We start from the raw sequence: 18882 nt of genomic DNA, 5'->3' as shown, positions 1-18882 counted from the left end.
TAGGTTGGCAGGAGTGATTGTTACTATTAACAAAAACTACATTTAGGTCTACCCGTAGGATGAGTCTGCGTTCTGTAGTAGTCAGTGAGGGCGTCATGGAGGAAGCTTTTCTGACCTTCATTGGGGGCGTATATGGATCTCGCTATAAACGACATGCCACCCACCGTAAATTGGTACATGAAGAGCTGACCTCTGATCTCAGCCTCTTTCTGTAGTACCTTTCCTGGGAAGGACCGGGATACTAGAATAGCTACCCCAGCTGATTTAGTAGGGTTTGATGAAAACAGCTGTGTTGGAATAATCGTGTTTCAGCTGGTAACAGTCTTTAGAGAGAAGATGAGTCTCCTGCAGGAGACATGTGTCTGCTTTGGAATGTTCCAGCTAGGAGAGGACCTCCCTGCGTTTAATGGGATTGTTCAACCCCCTAACGTTCAAGGTAAGGATCTTGAGTGAGTTGGGAGGCATCAGGGTCATAGACTCGAAGGGGTGCCATGAGGCAGTGCGCAGATGCTAGCAAAAAGGGGTAGTGGAGCGCGCGGGGTCCCCAGGGAGGACTGACTGGTAAGTGGAGAAGATGGAGAACGGTGGACGAGGAATCTCAAAAGGAAAAAAAAAAAACAGAAACCCCTGAAGGATCCAGCTCCATATGGGAGCAACAACGAAAAGGTTCAAGTCAAACAGCATCAAGAGAAGTAGTCCGTCATCGCATAACTGCATAGTGGGTCCATAAAGCGAGCAAGGATGGAGGCTCCCGCCCCGCCCGCTTAGGGATGTACAGAAGGAAAGCCGGGCATTCCTGCCCTCTCACGAGTCTCTGTAGGGGGCACCCACCAGCGCCTCAGACGTGGCCTCAAGAGTTGCTTGCTGACCCCTGTATATTTCTGCTTTGTCTGGCCACCTTCTATCCTGGCGCTGCCAACCAGAGGGTGAGATCTCGGGCCCAGAGGTTGCTTTGTGATGGTCGTCTTCGTCCTGAGGAAGGGAGATTCCTAGGAGATGGCAAGTCTCTGTGAGTGAACGCATCTGATGAAGTTTGCCACTGTGGCGAAAAATGAGTCTAAAGGCATATCCCCAGGAATAGGGGATTCCCAGCTGTCAGAGATGGTCTGTGACTGGGCGGAATTGTCGGCGTCGTTGTAGAGTGATTGCGGCTAGGTCTCGGTAAAGCACGGGTGATTGATCTTTAAAGTGGATGGGATGGAGGGTCCTTGCTTTGTTGAGGACAGCCTCTTTCGTTTTAAAGTCCTCAACGCAAACAAGAATGCCCGCTGGTGAGGCGTTGAGCGCATGAGGAGCACCCACTCTGTTAACTCTGTCCAATTTAATCTCAGTCTCGGGTCGGTTAACTAATATGTAGTTGAAAAGTTCCCTGTGAATACGAAGAGATCGTTGGTAACATCTGTGGCTTTAACTCCCGGGATGCGAATGTTGTGTCCGTGTGAACGGTTTTCCAGGTCTTTCATGTGGATTTGCACGTCCAATTGCTGATCCTGAAGTTGATTCCCCTCTTACTGGAGGGAGGAAAGTTCAGTGGCGGTAGTGATGCACCGTTCCTCTAGTGTTGCCACTCGCTCGTTATGCCGTCCATATCTCTTCCGACATCCTTAATCTCGACAGTGAGGTCCTTTTTCACCATCTGGAGATCTTCTCTGAGGGTGGAGAACAAGGATTCCATGAAGGCTTTTGTGATGGGTTCCTCTCCTGTGGGACGGCCGAGACGGCGCAGGAGAGGGTGCTTGCCATATTAGAATTGGAGTGAGAGCGGCCAAAGGTATCTGTTAAAGGTTTGGTCTTTTTCGTCCTGGTGGAGGACATACTCAGCTGGTTCCGCTGTCGCCCAGTATCAGGTAGGGAGGAGTGTCAGGAAGGAGTGTAGGACCCATATAGGAGGCAGCAGCGGTCAGGGATCCATGGGGTCCCGCAGGCAAAATCGAAGATAGTGGCGTCTCGCCGCCGCAGAGGGGGAGACACAGTCCCGGTTATTAGATTAAGTCGTACGGGAGGAAAGATGGCGTACCAGGAGGGGTCGACTTACACCACAGTCCAGGTTGTAGGGATCGAGAAGCAGCTGGCAAGACAGGATAGGTGGACTGATCGCAGTTCAACTCCGGGGTCTGTCAATCCTGATCCACACCTCCATGCTCCTACTTCGCTGTGGCATAGTTGGATGGGCCTCTATTCCCGCAACGGCGTGCGTGGTCAAGAGGGGGGTATCTTCTTAAATTCCTGCTTGCAAGGTGATCGCCGCCATGATACCCCGTGGGGTGAGGAACATTGCTGGTCCCTGAGCGCCTGGTGCGTGGGGAAGGTTCATTGTGGCAAGGGGATGAAGCCAGGTGAAGCACTCCGTTGCCAAGAGCGGGTCGCGTCCCAAGGCCACCAGTTGAGGGCCAAGTGCAGGGCCTCTGGTGGGTTCGGGAGAGTACAGGCGGAGCTAATGCAGGCTACGACAACTCCAGCGCTGGGTAATTTCAGAAAGGGGGGTGCTGTCCTCCCCGTTGCGGGCCGCTGCTGACTGAGACTGCGCCCCTCTCCGTACCTGGATGTACGCCTCGCCTCGGGGGCCTGTGATAAGTGCTGGTCATGGGTGGCCTGGTGTAGCGGGCCCGCAATTCTGAAGGCTCCAATTGACGCTTCAGGCTCTGGCAACCCCCACCTCCGGTGTCCGGCCGATGATCTGTTAATTAAGGACGGGGATGAGCGCGGCCTACTGGAGCTTCCTCCACTCGATGCTCAGGCGTCCCTGTGGCTCCCTAGGTAGCAAGCAGGCGCAGGATGGCTGTTGGTGGGGCGCCCTGGCGCCTACTGTCACGGCTTGGGCATCTGGGAGTCCCCCACCGTTTCCGGTGTCCGGCGGATGATCCGCTAATTGAGGCCGGGATGGGTGGAAGGACTCCTGCGGTTTCACCAGTAGCCACTAAGCAAGCCTGCATGAAGCTGGGTCCCTGTTATTATCGGACTCTATAATAGAGCCAGCAGTCAATAGGAAAAGAGGGGGGCGGGCAATTGAACTCAAAGAACCCGGAGGTTTTTAGAACAACCAGATCGACCAAAGAGGCGAAGTCAATGGCCCATAAGTCGTCTGACAATTCCTTTTCTTTAACGATAAACGAGGACCTACATAGTAGACTAGAAAACATGCTTTCCTTGCTCCTCCAACCAATAACGTATAGATTGGTGAGGATTGATGAAAGACTAGGCAGCCTCATAAACAGTGGCCATTAGGTGAAAGCTGCCTGAGTGTACCTTCATACCCTGCACTAGTCCAAGGGCACACTGTGTGTGTGTGTGTGTGTGTGTGTGTGGGGGGGGGGGGGGTACCTGCAGCCTCTACACAAACCCACCAAATTCTCTACCTTGAGCATTATTTGTTCTGAACTAGCTGCTGTGGAGAGGGGGGAAGAAGGGGGGAGAGGGGAATAGGGGGTGGGGGTGGAGTAGGGGCTGGTCTTGACGTCAGCAAAGGGAGCTGTAGGGAAAAGTATGAAACTCTAGATCTACCCCAGCCACCTCACCATTTGTTGTTATTTTGGTAAATGACCCAGAGCTGAGTCAGGGTCAAAGGGAATCAACAGAACAACTTATGGCTAAAGTACTCCACTGGTTGTCTACTCCTATAAGAGACCATGTAATAAGGGGCAGTAATCTGGATAGACATATCATCATGGCAAAGAGGGTGGGCCATTTTACAAAAGAGGAAACGGGTGACTGTGTAGTAGTTAATTTTAATGATCAAAACGTGGCAAGGAATTTACTAAGGGTGTTTTCAAATGTCTCCTATCTGGTGCTCAGATTTCTGTGTCCCCATTGGAATACTTCTATAGATCGATTTCTCCTCCTATTTTTTTTAAAGCGTGAGAGGCCTAACTGGTAGGGCTCCCCCTACCCTTTTTGCCAACTAAGGCCCGGGTAGACCTGTTAGTGCAGGAATAAGGTTAGAGAATCGCATCACCCATTTGATAGACCTAGAGTCCTACGATTGACTGACCCCGTGGGATCTAAATTATAATTTAAGGGATGGTAATAGGACAAACAACGGAAGAGGTGTACCAGTCACAGAACTTGCTACTTGGAATGTTGGGGTGTGGCGAGAAAGATGGATAATCCACAGCGGATGTCCATCTGGCAGGGACAGGATATATTATGTCTACAGGAGACCTGGGCAGTAGACCAGATCTTTGTAGACAGGTTCCGATCTTTCCAAATGGAAGCAATCCCCTCCCCGTCAGATAGAGCTAAAGGTGCCTACTGTCCCCAATAACAAATACGTTCCCATTAAGCTTAAGAAGTTTGTAAACCCTTCTCCCAACTTTCATCTTCTATTATTTGAGGGAGTGAGTGTCTGGACTTACTTTTGATACATTTTTATAACAACAACTTTGGTGGGAATATGTAAATAGTGATAACTACACTGGAAATAGAGATTGGTAAAATCAATCCAATGACCAAAAATATCTTAACATTATGTATGTAAGGGGATCTCAACGTCCAGTTTTGTAAATACTCAATGAACATAGTTTGTGGGCTAGTGGACGTGGCTGGTGACATAATTTACCATTTTACTCATCATGGCTAAGGCTATAGTTTAAATCAATTGCTATCCACCAGGAATATGGAAATTGTCAATAAGGTAGATACAAATACAGGTGGTTTTATAAAAAGTTTAGTACGTAGTGAATACGATTCTACAATTGATTTTCTAGTAGCCTCTGCTCCCCTTTGAGGAATCATTATTTAAACAGACACTACTTTTTTTTAATTTCAGTGATCATGTGATTCTTTTTGTAGTAATGTTGGGGGTGGATGACAGTACACTGCCAACAGTAAAGGTACCAAAGCCAATCTTGGCTAGAAGGAACGGATACTAACTAAAATGGGAAAGAATTGATACTGTAAAAGTAGTCTTTCGGATTCTATCTAACAAGTTGATTTCAATATTACAGTGTTTAGATCCCGAGCTATGCCCGGATTTATTACCACCCCTGTTTTTAGAATTTCTTGGTGGAATCAAACTTGCCTCAACCCAACCCCCCCATAAGGAGGCCCCAGTAAATCAATGGTTTGATGTTGTCTGCTCTAATTTCCCAAAAGATTTCCACAGGGCCCTTAAACCGCAAACTAGAGAACAAGCCCAGATTAAGGTTTTACGAAAGGTGTACAAGTCAGCACGGGAGTCTAGGGAATGGGATCAGAGGGAATCAGCCTGGGAAAATCTCGCTCACACAGCAACTATTAAGAATAGTTTGGAATTTTGGAAGGAGATAAATGATCCCTATTTTAAAAGTAACACAGAGATAACTTTGGACACTCATTTTAGTGAAGATGCTTGGGTGGCCCACTTTGAACATATTTTTGGGTACACAAATAACATTATCCAAGATCAATTTAGTGTAGACCCAACCCCAAAGGAGGACTTTGTATCCAATCTGGAGGAAGTAAGAAAAGCGCTGGGCAAGTGTAGTAGTGCTAAAGCCCCAGGCCCAGATGGGGTTCCCATCGATTTTTTCTCAGAGCACCAAGATCTGTGGCCCCCCACTTCTAATGAATGTATTCAATGCCATATCGAAATTGGGCCCTATAGCTTCCTGGAAAACTAATCATCCCAATATATAAAAGGGTGATAAAGCAAAACCCCAGAATTACAGACCAAACTCCCTCTTGGATAGTACTTCAAAATTGATGGACCGTATTTTGTTAAACAGGCTGGAAGAATAGGCTAGGGAAAAAACATCCTGATTCCAGCCAATATGGCTTCCAAAGAGGAAGAGGGACAATAGATCAGTGTCTGAATCTGAGCCTGATTACTTCCAAACATACCTCAGCAAAGAGTGGCTAAACTTACATGTCCTTGATGAATTTAACAGCCACATTTGACTTTGTGAATCATTCCAAATTATGGAACATATTTGAAGTGATGGGTAATGATGAAGTAGTAATCAACTTTATTTGCCAGCTTTAGTCCCAAGCTACGGCATGTGTGCGTTATGGAAGAAACGGGAAAAGCACACAATCCTTCCAGATTATGAGGGGTGACAGACAGGGTTGCGTCCTTGCCCTTTTTATTTTCAATCTACACAAATGGGGTTGAGGCCGCACTGGAAGGTTCCACACTGGATGAACCTTCTTTTAAAACACTCCCTATCCTGATGTTGGCTTACGCTGATGATGGGGGTCTAATAGCTAGAACTGGGGTGGCTCTACAATGCCTTATAGGGGCCTACATGAGTTTTATGAAAAAAATGGATTTAAGGGTAAAGGAGTCAAAATACTTTGTTTTAATAAAAGGAGTGGTACCCTCCACAAGAATTCCGTCTTTTTTAATAGGGACCCGAATATGGATGTGGTGGACACCCTTCCCTATTTAGGGGTATCATTTGACAAAAAACAGTCCTGGTCAAATATGGTGGAAAACAGGGCCGTAGTAATGAAAAGAAATATAACAGCTATTTCTAGGTTTATTAAAAAATTGAGATCAAAACCAATCGTGCCTCTAAAAAGGTTTATACCAAGAAGACCATTTCCGGAGCGACTTATAGGGCAGGGCTCTGGGGAATGGTGCAAATAGAACCTCTTCATAAGTTAGAGCATGGTTTCCTTAAGGGGGTCATGTCCCTTACTGGTTCCTGTTCAAATTAGGTTGGGCATTTAGAATTAGGTTTACCATATGTGACGGATACCATATGGCTTGCCCTCTCCTGCTTTGGCACTCAATTTGGAGAAGGAACTCAGTTAATTTAACGCAAATTATAATGAAAAAGTGCCTGTCCCTGGATAATGCATATAAAATCACATGGCTGCAGTACATAAGGTACACTCTGACTTCATTAGGATTAGCGGATTTATTTACGAACCCTAGTGCATGTACTAAATTTCGGAATGCACGATTAAAGGCATTATTTATTTCCAAGGCTGAATATGAAAGAAAGCAAACTACGCAAAATCCTTCGTAATGTTATTTCAAATGGCCCTGCTTTTAATGGAAGGAGAGTACTCGTACTAAGGAAATATTAAGATATCCCCATCATAGATTTATCCTACTGAGGCTCCGAATGAACTTAATTCTCTTGATGCTGGGCTTCCCTGCAAAGAGGTATAGTTTTAATGAATTGACCACCTGCCCATGCAATAATTCCTTGGAACAATTTGACCTCCACTTATTTTTCTTCTGTGTCTTTTACAAGGAACAAAGATCAAGATATATTTTACCCCTTTTGCAACATTATAATTTTACTCAATGTCGTCCAGCTTTGAACTTCCTTGAGAAACTTACTGACCCATTTATCTTTTTCTGTAGCCATTTTCTTATGGGCTTGTAGGAGGCGGAGGAGGTAATTGTTTATAGCGGAGAAGACACAGACGCCACAATAAGCTATTTGATCTGGATAAAGTATGCACTTTATGAAGCTAATTAGAATGACATTTTAGGGGGCAATCGTTAAAGGTGTTTATAATTTAATGTTTTATAAGGCAGTCCCTCTTTGTATGGGTTTTTTAATGCAATAGCTGCATTGTGTACAATGAATTTTTAAGTTGTTTTAGGCTTTATACACCTCTGGGAAGATGCGGGGAGTTAGGAACGTAGAATTTGGTTACATAAATCAAACTATCCAATTGTCCACCTGGCGGTCCTGAGTGAATTTTTTTGCGCTTCTTGATAATGGCAGGCTTGAAGTCTTGCTAATATGGACTCAATGTCATTTTCATGCTCTCATTTTTTTCAACGTTTTAGGTTTTGTAATTTTTAGCCTGTATACTTTTATGATCTATGTTTTAATTGGATCGAATAAAGTTACTGATGACTGTAACCATCAGACCACAGATGTGTTCAAACTCCAGGGACAACTTAATGGATACTGTCCCACAACTACGTCGATGTCATTGAAAGAAGCCCAAACAGTGACTTCGAACTCTGTCTAAAATGGACGACAGTTACAAGATGCTGTGGTCACCATTGACTTCATCACTAGATCTTTGAAGGAGCACCAATAACTTCTCTGGAGTTCAGTCCTTGTTTTGGTGGTGGGTATTTGGATGTATGGAGTTTCTGTGGGACACATTTTATTTTTCTTGTGTACTGAAAAGTCCACAATAGAGACTTCAATCTATTGAGATCCCTATTGTGGTACCCAAGGATTAGTATAATCATGGGGATGGGGGAGGCAGAGTGAGAATCCTTTCAGTCTCCGTAGTTAACTTTCTTAATCAGAAGGGGGAAAGGATCACTTGTCCTGCTTAAACCTTGGGTTCACAAGTCGAGGAACTGGTATCTCCCAACAAATATGACCCTCATACACGTGTATGTTGGTAATTTCTCTTCAGCGGTATATACTGTGTCCCCGCTTTTCTACACGTGCGTGCGTAATAATTTTTGTCTTGTGCACCCTCCACCAGGAGGTTTTGCCTTAGGTTTAAGGCAGTAGTGATCGTGGAAAGTGGGGGGTCTAGTGGTGGTGTCGTTATTAAAAATCCGGACAGCCAGACAGAGGCAATTTAATAAGTCTGGATTCGGACTATGAATAAAATTTCTGGTGCACTCTTCGAATTGGTAAGGGATTCAAGTGCACTATATATATAAAGTTTAAAAAGAGGTCAACATGTTTCAGCCTTTGGTAGTCAGAGGATCTATAGGCTTTCGTCAGGACCAATGGGAGTGAGTAAGCAGTGAAAAAATTGTGAGAAGAATAAAGGGTTATTGACCTGAATCTTCGTGAGTTAAGGTTTCATTGTACCTTATTTTTTCGGGAAATTGCTTCCTCGTAGTTCCGGGTGACGACAGGCAGAGTCAGCACATGCTGCCAGGACCGAGTAAGAAGGCACTAAGTAAGGCCTCTCTCGATCAGCCTAAATCCCCGAGGAAGCAATTTCCCGAAATAATAAGGTACAATGAAACCTTAACTCACGAAGATTCAGGTCAATAACCCTTTATTCTTCTCACAATTTTTTCACTGCTTACTCACTCCCATTGGTCCTGACGAAAGCCTATAGATCCTCTGACTACCAAAGGCTGAAACATGTTGACCTCTTTTTAAACTTTATATATATAGTGCACTTGAATCCCTTACCAATTCGAAGAGTGCACCAGAAATTTTATTCATAGTCCGAATCCAGACTTATTAAATTGCCTCTGTCTGGCTGTCCGGATTTTTAATAACGACACCACCACTAGACCCCCCACTTTCCACGATCACTACTGCCTTAAACCTAAGGCAAAACCTCCTGGTGGAGGGTGCACAAGACAAAAAATGACTCGATGATTACGCACGCATGTGTAGAAAAGCGGGGACACAGTATATACCGCTGAAGAGAAATTACCAACATACACGTGTATGAGGGTCATATTTGTTGGGAGATACCAGTTCCTCGACTTGTGAACCCAAGGTTTAAGCAGGACAAGTGATCCTTTCCCCCTTCTGATTAAGAAAGTACCCAAGGATTAATCAGTGCCAGATTTGAAGTATTGGTTTATTTAATGTTACACCTTAAACAAGCAAGTAATAAAACTCCTGGCACCACATGTGACCCTCCTTGGATTCCCTACCCCAAGAGAAAGATTGAACAGATTAGTCAAAGCTCATCTTCAGCGTAGCATTTATTTATACCTCTGGCAGGACCACTGGAAGTATGTGGAAATCCAGCTGGATTGATGGATTTACCTCACTTGCACTTATTCCACCATCTGCTAAGCTGCAGATTTTAGTAAAATTAAAATTTGGTTTCCATCTCAAATGGAGAAAAAGTTACTAAAAGTGGTGACCCAAGTCAGTACGAAACCGCAATAGCCAGCTTTTGTTTATCGGGACGATGATTCCAGTCTTTGTCTGCAGAGGTGATCCCCTGATAGTTCAAGTATACAGGTGTATATTCACTTTGAGAGTAACCACTTGGAAGACCGTTTGCATTGTTGGTTTGTAACTTCGCTCAGTGTGGTAAAGGACAGAAGCTCTTCGCCCATCAATACTGGTGTTTGGCTATATGGTGTCAGCAGACGTTGGAAATGCCGTCAAGCTGTTGGCAAGACAGTGACCGGTTTTCTGGGAGGCTGACGTCCGGTGGATGTCATGACTCATGTGTGGGTATCTCCTGGTACGCCAGATGAAGGATGGCATAACCAGAGCAATACCGATCTGAGGTTTTCAGAGGATACTTACTGTGGATGCCAGAAGGTTTGAGTGGAAAATAAGGCTGAGTGTTCTCTAGTGGGAATAGGACTCACCGTTGTCCATGAAGAGTACTTCCCACACAGTGAAGGCACTCTAGAAATGTGAAGCTCTGCTGATGTCAGAAAAGGAACCCAAAAGAGTCAGACATGAATGCTTTGCTCCTTTGGCATGCAAACAGAGTGGCTGCTGAGGAAGCTGAAGGAAATCAGCGACTGAAAAATATCTTGCAGAGAAAAATGAGGAAAGTAGGCTTGGTGCGAGAAACTTCGATGGAAAAAAATAAGGACAGGGTGATGGGATTGTACTTTTCAGATGCCGCAGTGGACGTCAAATTGGGCTATGTGAAGACTTTGGAGAACGGTACAGACCTGGAGGCACAAGGTTTGCAGGACTTCACTTGTGGTGCGCCGGGAACAATGTGTCAACTGGACTGTAGACTTCAACTCTTGGATAAAATGAAGAGGGCTGCAAATCTGCAGATGTACCAGTTCTCACCTCCCTCTCTGATGGTGCTATCTCAATGGATAGTGAGACTTTTTTTCTCTTCAGCTGTCTTTGTCTGATCACTCCGATATAGACATGGTGAATTAAACAGTCAATAGAAGTCAGAAAAGAGTCAGCTCAACTAAATATAAGTATTGTTCACGGCTGTGACCCTTGGCGATTCCAACCTGCTTTTCCCTTGGACTCCATAATGGAAGAGCTGCCAATTTAGAGCAGGCATTTCCTGATCCTCCTGTACATTTGTCCTGAGACGTAACACAAGAGAAAAGATCTCCAAGACATTCAGATATAATTCCTGGCCATGGGAGTGACCGCTTCGGTCTGAAGCCTAGTTATGCCAAGAGTGGTGAATGGAGCAAACATTTTCTATTTACAAAGCCTGATGCGGCCAGATTGTACACAGAGTCTCTCTTGCTGTGTTTAAAATGAAGCAGAGCAGGGTTAGAGCCCTGGAATTTAGCATGTTGTCAATGAGTTTTCTTTTGTTTTATGTTTTGAATTTCTCTTTGCCACGTATTGATAACCACATATTGTGGCACACAGAGACTTGGGGGAATGTATCTGTAGCTAGTACTGATGACTGGTACTGTGGTGCGTTTTGCTTCACTGAGTGCTCCAATGCTACCTTCCCATGTCATTCCTATCTCCTTCACCCCCCCCCCCCCCTTTCCTTTTTACTCAACATATCTGCTTGAGGGTTCACTGGCATGCCCTTTGTTTTTGGTAAGAGGAATGCTCAAACTTGAATCGGCTGAGGTTGTGTGGTTTTCAGTAAAGCTCTCCACTGCCCATGTGACTAAGTCTGTGTTATTGAAAGAATATAATTAAATAAGTGTGCAATTGTAAGCTTGTTTTCGGCTCAGTGCAACATTGTAATGTACATATCTATTTTACTCTGGAAATTTTTGATAGCTAGCATTAACAAACTAATGTTCCTATACTTCAAGGCAAAATAAAATTATTTGTTAGGGATAAATGTTTCTAATACAAGATGCTTTGTATGACAAATCAACAAATAAACAGATGTGGAGCAATGGAACATATTTATTGGTCTAGTCTACTCCAAACCTAGCTGGGAGGTAATGGAGCCGGGTCAGGGTTGGGATTAAGGAATTTGTCAAATAAATAACGTGTTGCTGTTAGGCTGAGCGGACAAAGCAATGTTTCATCTCTTAACAGCTTGAGTGAGGTATAAAACAAAGGATGAAAACCCAATTTAGAGAGGTCTAAGTGGTAACATTAAGCTTTCCCCAAAAAAATACATTTGCCTCAACGCATTTTAACAGAACTTTCTTAGACGAGGCGCTATGTCTCACAGGAAAAGAATAAACTGACAAAAATAATTGCAATACAACAGAACTCTCGAATGATCTCATTGAAAAGGGTGTGAATGGTGCTAGGAATATTTATTATAGAGAGAAACACAAAAAGACAAATGAATGGGACAGGTGGCAATGGTTTGAAGAAAGAGATACACCAGGAGCTCAACTGCCAGAATCTGACCAGCTAGGGAAACAATAAAGCTAAAGACCCAGATTGAGCCTAGCCAGGAACCTTGGCCATGGCACAGAGGCTCAGTGCTGGGTCAAGTTGTGTGCATAGGGGCACAGTGCTAGGGCTAGGGATTGAGAAAACATGGGCGTGGAACGAATATTGGAGCAGAGCAAATAGTGCACAGTACAGGCAGTGTATAAGGAGGTTGTAAGGAGGTCAAGCAAGGATGTCTCACCAGGGAAGCACCCAGGAGATGCAAGAGCTGAAGAGCAACCAGGGAGCCAAGAAAGCAAAATGTGTGCTGTGCTTATTCACAATGAAAACTGAGATAATAGTGACCATATGCAATGACAAAGGAAGAAACACAAACAAACCTGGAACTTGCCAGCATAGATCACAGCCCCTGCAGGTTCACTCAACTCCTTTAACACATTTCCTGAAGGGAAAACAAAAATAGAATCTAGTGAATGTAACAAGAACCAACTTGGCCTGTAGCATTCTTGTCTGCTTACACTTATGAAGCAACTTCAACTGCCTTCTCCATGCCATGCCCTCCTGCCCAATGTCAGCTTTACGTTACTTCTCAGTATGCCTCTCATATCCAGTAGCGACCAGCGAGGTGAGGTACGTGGATAAGGGGGTAGGGAAGGTGGGGAATGAGAAGAAACACTTACCTGCTTGCCGCATCACACTCCTCGCTTCTCAAGGTAAAGCTCCCAGACTGCAATGTGGCCAATCCGGACGCTGCTTTTATGCTGCTGAAAGCAGCGTCAGGATTGGCCTGAGCGCCAATGATTTGCGCTCCCACAGACTGGGAGCCTATGCTTGCTCTCTCCAACCCAGCAATGCAGCTGGGGTTGGAGAGAGCTTCACTGTGCATGTGGGTTTGGCCGGCATGAGACGGATGGCCAAACCCGCGTGCACAGTGAAGACAGTGCCCAACACTCTCCCTCCAGCCTATCACCACCCTGACCTTGACCCTGACCCCGCCCGAAGCCTCTGCTCCGGGAGAAAAATAAAAGGATAATAAACAAGAGTTTATTATTGTTTTATATTTTTGGCTGCTGAGAGGTCGGGCGATGCTCCTCCGCCATGGCAGAGAAGCTGCTGCTGCTCAAATCACCTTCCCTACCTCTTGGACTAGCTGAATAAATAGGTACCCCACCATACTGACCCTGGCCTCAAGCTGTGCGTGCCTTTATTAATGCCTTTTGCTAGCCCTCTCCCCAAACCCTTCATTGCTCATCAAAGGCCCTGCAAGGTTCTTTACCATTGCCTCCAGCCCCCTGGTCATGGATACTACAGATGGGGTTCATGTTCTGGCGCTCCACACATGCCCGGATTGCTCGATTCATCTTCTGCTCCATTTCAGCATCACCTCGCTGCACAGCTCCAAAGTCCAGTTCACTGGCATTATCTCCCTGCACCTGCAGCAAAGAGCATCACAGATCAAAAGGCTTTAGTATCACTTGCACATTTCATGTTGAAGCATCATGCATTGAAAATACCTAACTGTTAGAACTGCCCAATCCCCTTATGCAGGTGGTATAGGATTGTTAAATTTAGGATACCAGGATGTGAAATCAGTGTTACAGGTAAGAACTTAAGGATTTACAGCACAGTTCTTATATAGCAGTATCAATACTGAGGGGCGCAAATAAAGTTTACCTGAAAAGGTATGCTTTTCAGGCTGGGTGCCACTTTAGCACTATAAGCCTGAAAATACATCTAATGAATTAAGTGCAGATCTCTCGGTCAGCAATATGCAAATTTCATGGAGAGGGCCAAAAGTGCATTTTTTTTAATGCATCCTACAATTCCACATAGTAATTACTGAATTTGACATTGCCATACTGTAACAAACATGTGTACCCTGCAGAAAAGAAACAGTAGCTTTGTCAATCTTAAATCATGTGTGCTTCATGTGGAAAGTTCGGAAAGATGTTCTGGTGGCAATAAAAATACAATAAGGAAAGTGAGTGACATCAAAGTGGACAAAAATGTTAAGCGATTTATTAATAGAAAAAGCCCTAATTTCACTATCAAAATAAAGCAATTCCTACAACGAAAGCTGGACAAGTTGGGTGAAGCTTAGAGTTACTGAGTAAGGAAATTCTACAATAGCACTTGCCACATCAGTCCTTGAACTGAGCTTCTATTTAGGGACAGCTTTTAAAACCCTGCCCCTTCAAAAAAGTATGCAGTATTCTCTATCTGAGTAACAAAGTAGGGCCAAGAGGCAAAGCATATTATTTTCTTGACGACAGACATGAAAGTAGACTGAACCAAACGCAAGTAAAGGAACCACTATTTATTTAAGGGCTTTGAAGCCTGCTACACTACGTCTTCAGATCACCAAAGATCGGCTGGGTGCACACGGACAGAAAGGTTTGTCAGTATTTCACAGCCCTAATGAAGGTGAGGCATGTACACCTATATGGTACTCTTTAGTCACTACCTTAGTCATCTTGTCATTTCAGATAAACTGCAGCGTCAACTGTTCAGTTTTCAGGAGAATGAGGAGGGTTCAGATCTCTGGCAGGAGCTGAAGTCATGCAGCAGCCTGGAGCCACTGCCAAACATAGGTTTACTGTCTGAAGACTCACTGGTGGATCAGTGAACAAGTTCTCTCAACAAGGACTACTGCAACTAGCATATTTGGGAGCAGTCATTAATCTGCATTTAGCTAGGTCTGCTGTGCCAGAGTGGATGATGCAAAGCAATTTCAATGTAATAATTTTCTCCACTGGAAGCCAGTGGACACCTCATAAATGTAGGCAAGTTCTGCGAGGGTGGCTATGTAACCTTTAGAATCTGTTGAAAAAACTGGAGCAACAAGACTCCAGCTAACAAAGCTTTTGGAAAAATTAGGATGTGTTGTCCTAAATGGTTTCTTTAATAGTTTTTAATAGTGACACTCCAGCAAACTAAACTTATGTTTATAGCAACTAGAGGTGTTGTATAGATTATATGTTTCTACAACCGTAGAACTTTGTGTTGTGCCATTCCTACAGAGTGGATGAAAACCCTAGAAGTGATCACTGGGGGTTAAAGGTGGTTTTCTGATTGCGACTCGCCCAGAGACTAACTGCGATCCCTCTGGAAAACTCTATCCTGAAAAGAACGACGACTCTCATTGACGATATGTGTATAGCACATATGAGTGAATATCAAGCTAGTAAAGTATTTCCACATGAGGGGGAGAGGGCATAGATGTGGTACAGTGGTATGGTGAGATAATGAAGGAAGTCGTTTTTGATGCCAGAAATAGGTAAATGTAATGTTGTCTGTAAAGGCTGAGATTGTTCCTTGGTGAGGAAACATCCCTGGTTTGAGCTCCAATGCCAAGATTTAAAGAGAAGGTTTCACAAAGTGAGGCACAAAAAGTGATATCTGGTGGGCTTGAGGGAGAGCAGAATATATAATGGCCAAAGTGTAGTACAAGGCATTTCTAAAGCAAAAGAAATCGGACTATTTTAAAGCAAATTGAGAAGAAATAGTATTGGCCCTAACTGCAAAGGATACCAAAAAATTCCGAAAACTTGTCCAGACAGGATGTAAGATAGTCCAGGAACAAATAAGATGTACGCTTCTGGAAGAAGTTTGGATGTCTACCTAACCTGTTTAAATAATTCTCCTGATCATCTAAGCACATGCCCCTAGGTTCACCCAGAGAAGAGCTTGCTAAATGTAAATTCCTTGACTAAAATAATATTCACCCTTAAATTGATGAGAGCTGCCGGACCACATGACTAATTGCCACTTGATATAAAATCTGATATTGATTGGTGGTCCCATTTTTCTTCAAGGTATTTATTTCAATAACCAATTTCGGATGTTCCCAGTTAGCTGGAAAGGGTGGTAATTACACCAATCCACAAGAAAAACAACCCAGCAGACACCAACAGCTTTCGTTTCCTAAGTGTAATTGATGTTGGGGCCAAATTATACTCAAAGGCTATTTTACAGAATATGAAGGAATGGATGGAAAAGCCTGTAAAAGTGGTTACCCCATATAGGTACTTAATGATAAAATTTACTGAGAAATCGAATTGGGCATTATATTGTGAAATGGGAGGTGCCAAGTCCTTATCTATAAATTGGGGGTTAAACAAACTCAAGAAAGTATTCGGTGGTCCCTCTCTCTCCCCTGTGTTTACCGCATGGAGGGCAATAGTGTCCCCTCAGTCTTTGATGGGACTGACTTTTTATGTCTAAGCTCTGACTCAAAGTGGGATAAGTGTGAAGGGAAATGTTTAAAGAAACTGCTCGGCTACCTACCGGAATAATGACCTCTGCTGTAAGAACAAAACCTAATCTGCAATTTCACTTTGGCTTAATATGGACATTTGTGACATAGAATGTGCTATAGGAAGATTTTTAAGTCTATTCCTGTATAGTGGATGCACTTATGTATTTTCAAATTGTATTTACTGTGTAAGTATTTTTTATGTTGTTTTTACAGGTCAAAATATACTGATTTGTTACTACTACTAAGACTAGAGCAAGGTTTGTGAAGACATTATCAAAACCCAGCCAGCCCAATTACCAGTGCACTATTCAAGGTCACAAAAGAGTAAGGAGAGGATTTTTACTGACTATAGACATTTGTAGGCTGATGCCCTTGACCAATGTAATAGTTTAGGAGCAAACAACAGAATGGCCTTGTTTATCATTTCTAGATTCCCCCAATGAAACTGGTGAGGCACCAAGGTTTTAGGACCTATCAAAAGAAAGCGCCTACTGGTCTCCCTTCACAGAATCACAATCTTGTTTTTCCTCCAGCCAAACTCAAAATGTTTCTCTGGAACAAGTGTACATACTGTCAAGACGTTTAGTGATATCAGACAGGCTACTTGCATCACAAGCCATTCAAATGTTAATTTGGATAAAGTTGAAGTTAATTGAGAAATGCACTAGAATAAGCTAAAGTATTTTTGACAATGTTATAAATTGTTGTATAGTCAAATGAATCCAAAATATCTCATTTTCATCGGGAAAATATGGACTTTTACCATGTGGGCTCGTTTCCAAAGTATCACTTGTATTCAAATTTGGTATTTAATGACAAAATGGCAGTTATTCAAAAGAATCTCCAGATCACACCAACTCAAGATTCCACTGCAAACCCACATGACTAAGCTTTGTTCTTCTCCTTCATAATATATCACTTGAAGAGGCTACCATCTAATGATGTCATTCATAAGGGTACAAATTGGGCTAGGAACAGGCATTACAACATGGATGCTCTACGGTAAGATCATCTATTGCACACATTTTAACATTTAATTCCCTACAATGCCTTGAATGCCCTCGCTGTCATATATAGTGGGGGAATGTCTGGTAGCCAGGAAATGCATTGCTGAAAGATGGAACCATGATTATGTTTTCCAGGTCTACACAGATTCTTTAGGTTTAGTTTGTCTTCACACAATTAAAGCGATAAAGTAATGTATTTATCGATTGTTTCTATTTCTGGTGTTGTCGTCCCTGCTTCCAAAAAAAACTGAATGCACAATGATGGTTTACTTCATGCTTTGTATATTCACTGGAAATCTTAGCAAAAGTAAGAAAGTCAAAGTCAATTTGTTTTATCATGCACTGTGTAAAAATAGTAAAAAAGCAAATGTATTTTAAATCATGATTAAGCACAATTGAGCATTGTGCATTCACTTCGGAGTGTGTACCAAGGAAAAAGTAATATTGATGTTCAGTTACAGTGTTAGGATGTGAAGAACTACTGTATTAATGCACAAGTTACTTACCTTCGATAATGATATATCTGTAAGAAACAGTAGTTAGTATTAGATTCTTTACCTTAGAATATCCCCAGACGTCAGACTGGATCCGGAAAATCTTGTGTAGCAGTCCCACTGCGCGCTGGTAGGTGTTGTCTGCGGCTCTGCGTCCGTCGTCGATGGCGACGGGATGACGTCTGAGTACTTAGATGCCGCCCTCGCACGCCGTCAGTTCTTATACACAGCTTTTCCGTGTCAAACGCAGAGCCATGATAAAAACCAACACTGGTGCCATGAAAACTGGGGCCCTGAAAGGGGATGACCTTAACCCTAGATATCGGTTCGCAGAACGGGGAGGATGGGTGGGGCGGCTATGAATCTAATACTAACTACTGTTTCTTACAGATACATCGTTACCGAAGGTAAGTAACTTGTGCATCTGAAAGCAGTAGTTAGTATTAGATTCCTTACCTTAGAATATCCTCAGGTGTCAGACTGGATCCGGAAACTATTGCGTAGCAGTACCCTTGCGCGTTGGTAGGCGTCGTCTGCGGCTCCGCGTCAGTCATCGGCATTGGGATGGTGTCGCCGGAGTACTTAGACGCCGCCCTCGCGTGCTGACGTCAGTTCTTATACACAGCTTTTCCGCGCCAGAAACGCAGAGCCGTGAAAAAAAAAAAAACTGGTGCCAAGAAAACTGAAAAGGGGTGACCTTAACCCTAGATATCGGTTCGCAGAATGGGGATGATGGGGGGGCGGTAAGGAATCTAATACTAACTACTGTTTTTTACAGATATATCGTTACCGAAGGTAAGTAACTTGTGTATCTGAAAGAAACAGGTTAGTATTAGATTCCTTACCTTAGAATAGATATCCCAGCAATACCAACCCCAGTGGAGGGTCTGCGAACCAATGATCACACCAGAAAGTCCTGGAGAACGGAACAGACAAAAAAAGACATCTCTCCGGACTTGGCTGTCCAGGCA

At 43.7% G+C, this 18882-nt stretch overlaps 1 protein-coding gene across 1 annotated transcript in view; it reads right to left on the bottom strand.

The window, feature by feature from the left end:
• PFAS (phosphoribosylformylglycinamidine synthase) overlaps positions 1-18882 on the bottom strand; it is a 371702-nt gene that overhangs the window by 163358 nt on the left and 189462 nt on the right. Inside the window, exons 13-14 of the mRNA XM_086931905.1 lie at positions 13429-13585; positions 12533-12594 (exon numbers count right to left, since the gene is read on the bottom strand). Coding sequence (XP_086788031.1) covers positions 12533-12594; positions 13429-13585 — 219 coding nt within the window. The remainder of the gene's footprint in view (positions 1-12532; positions 12595-13428; positions 13586-18882) is intronic.

The sequence above is a fragment of the Lissotriton vulgaris genome, chromosome 7, assembly GCF_964263255.1.
Source record: "Lissotriton vulgaris chromosome 7, aLisVul1.2, whole genome shotgun sequence".
NCBI classification, from domain to species: Eukaryota; Metazoa; Chordata; class Amphibia; order Caudata; family Salamandridae; genus Lissotriton; species Lissotriton vulgaris.
The sequence above is the reverse complement of the archived record's forward strand: the minus strand, read 5'-3'. Positions and strand labels throughout refer to the sequence as shown.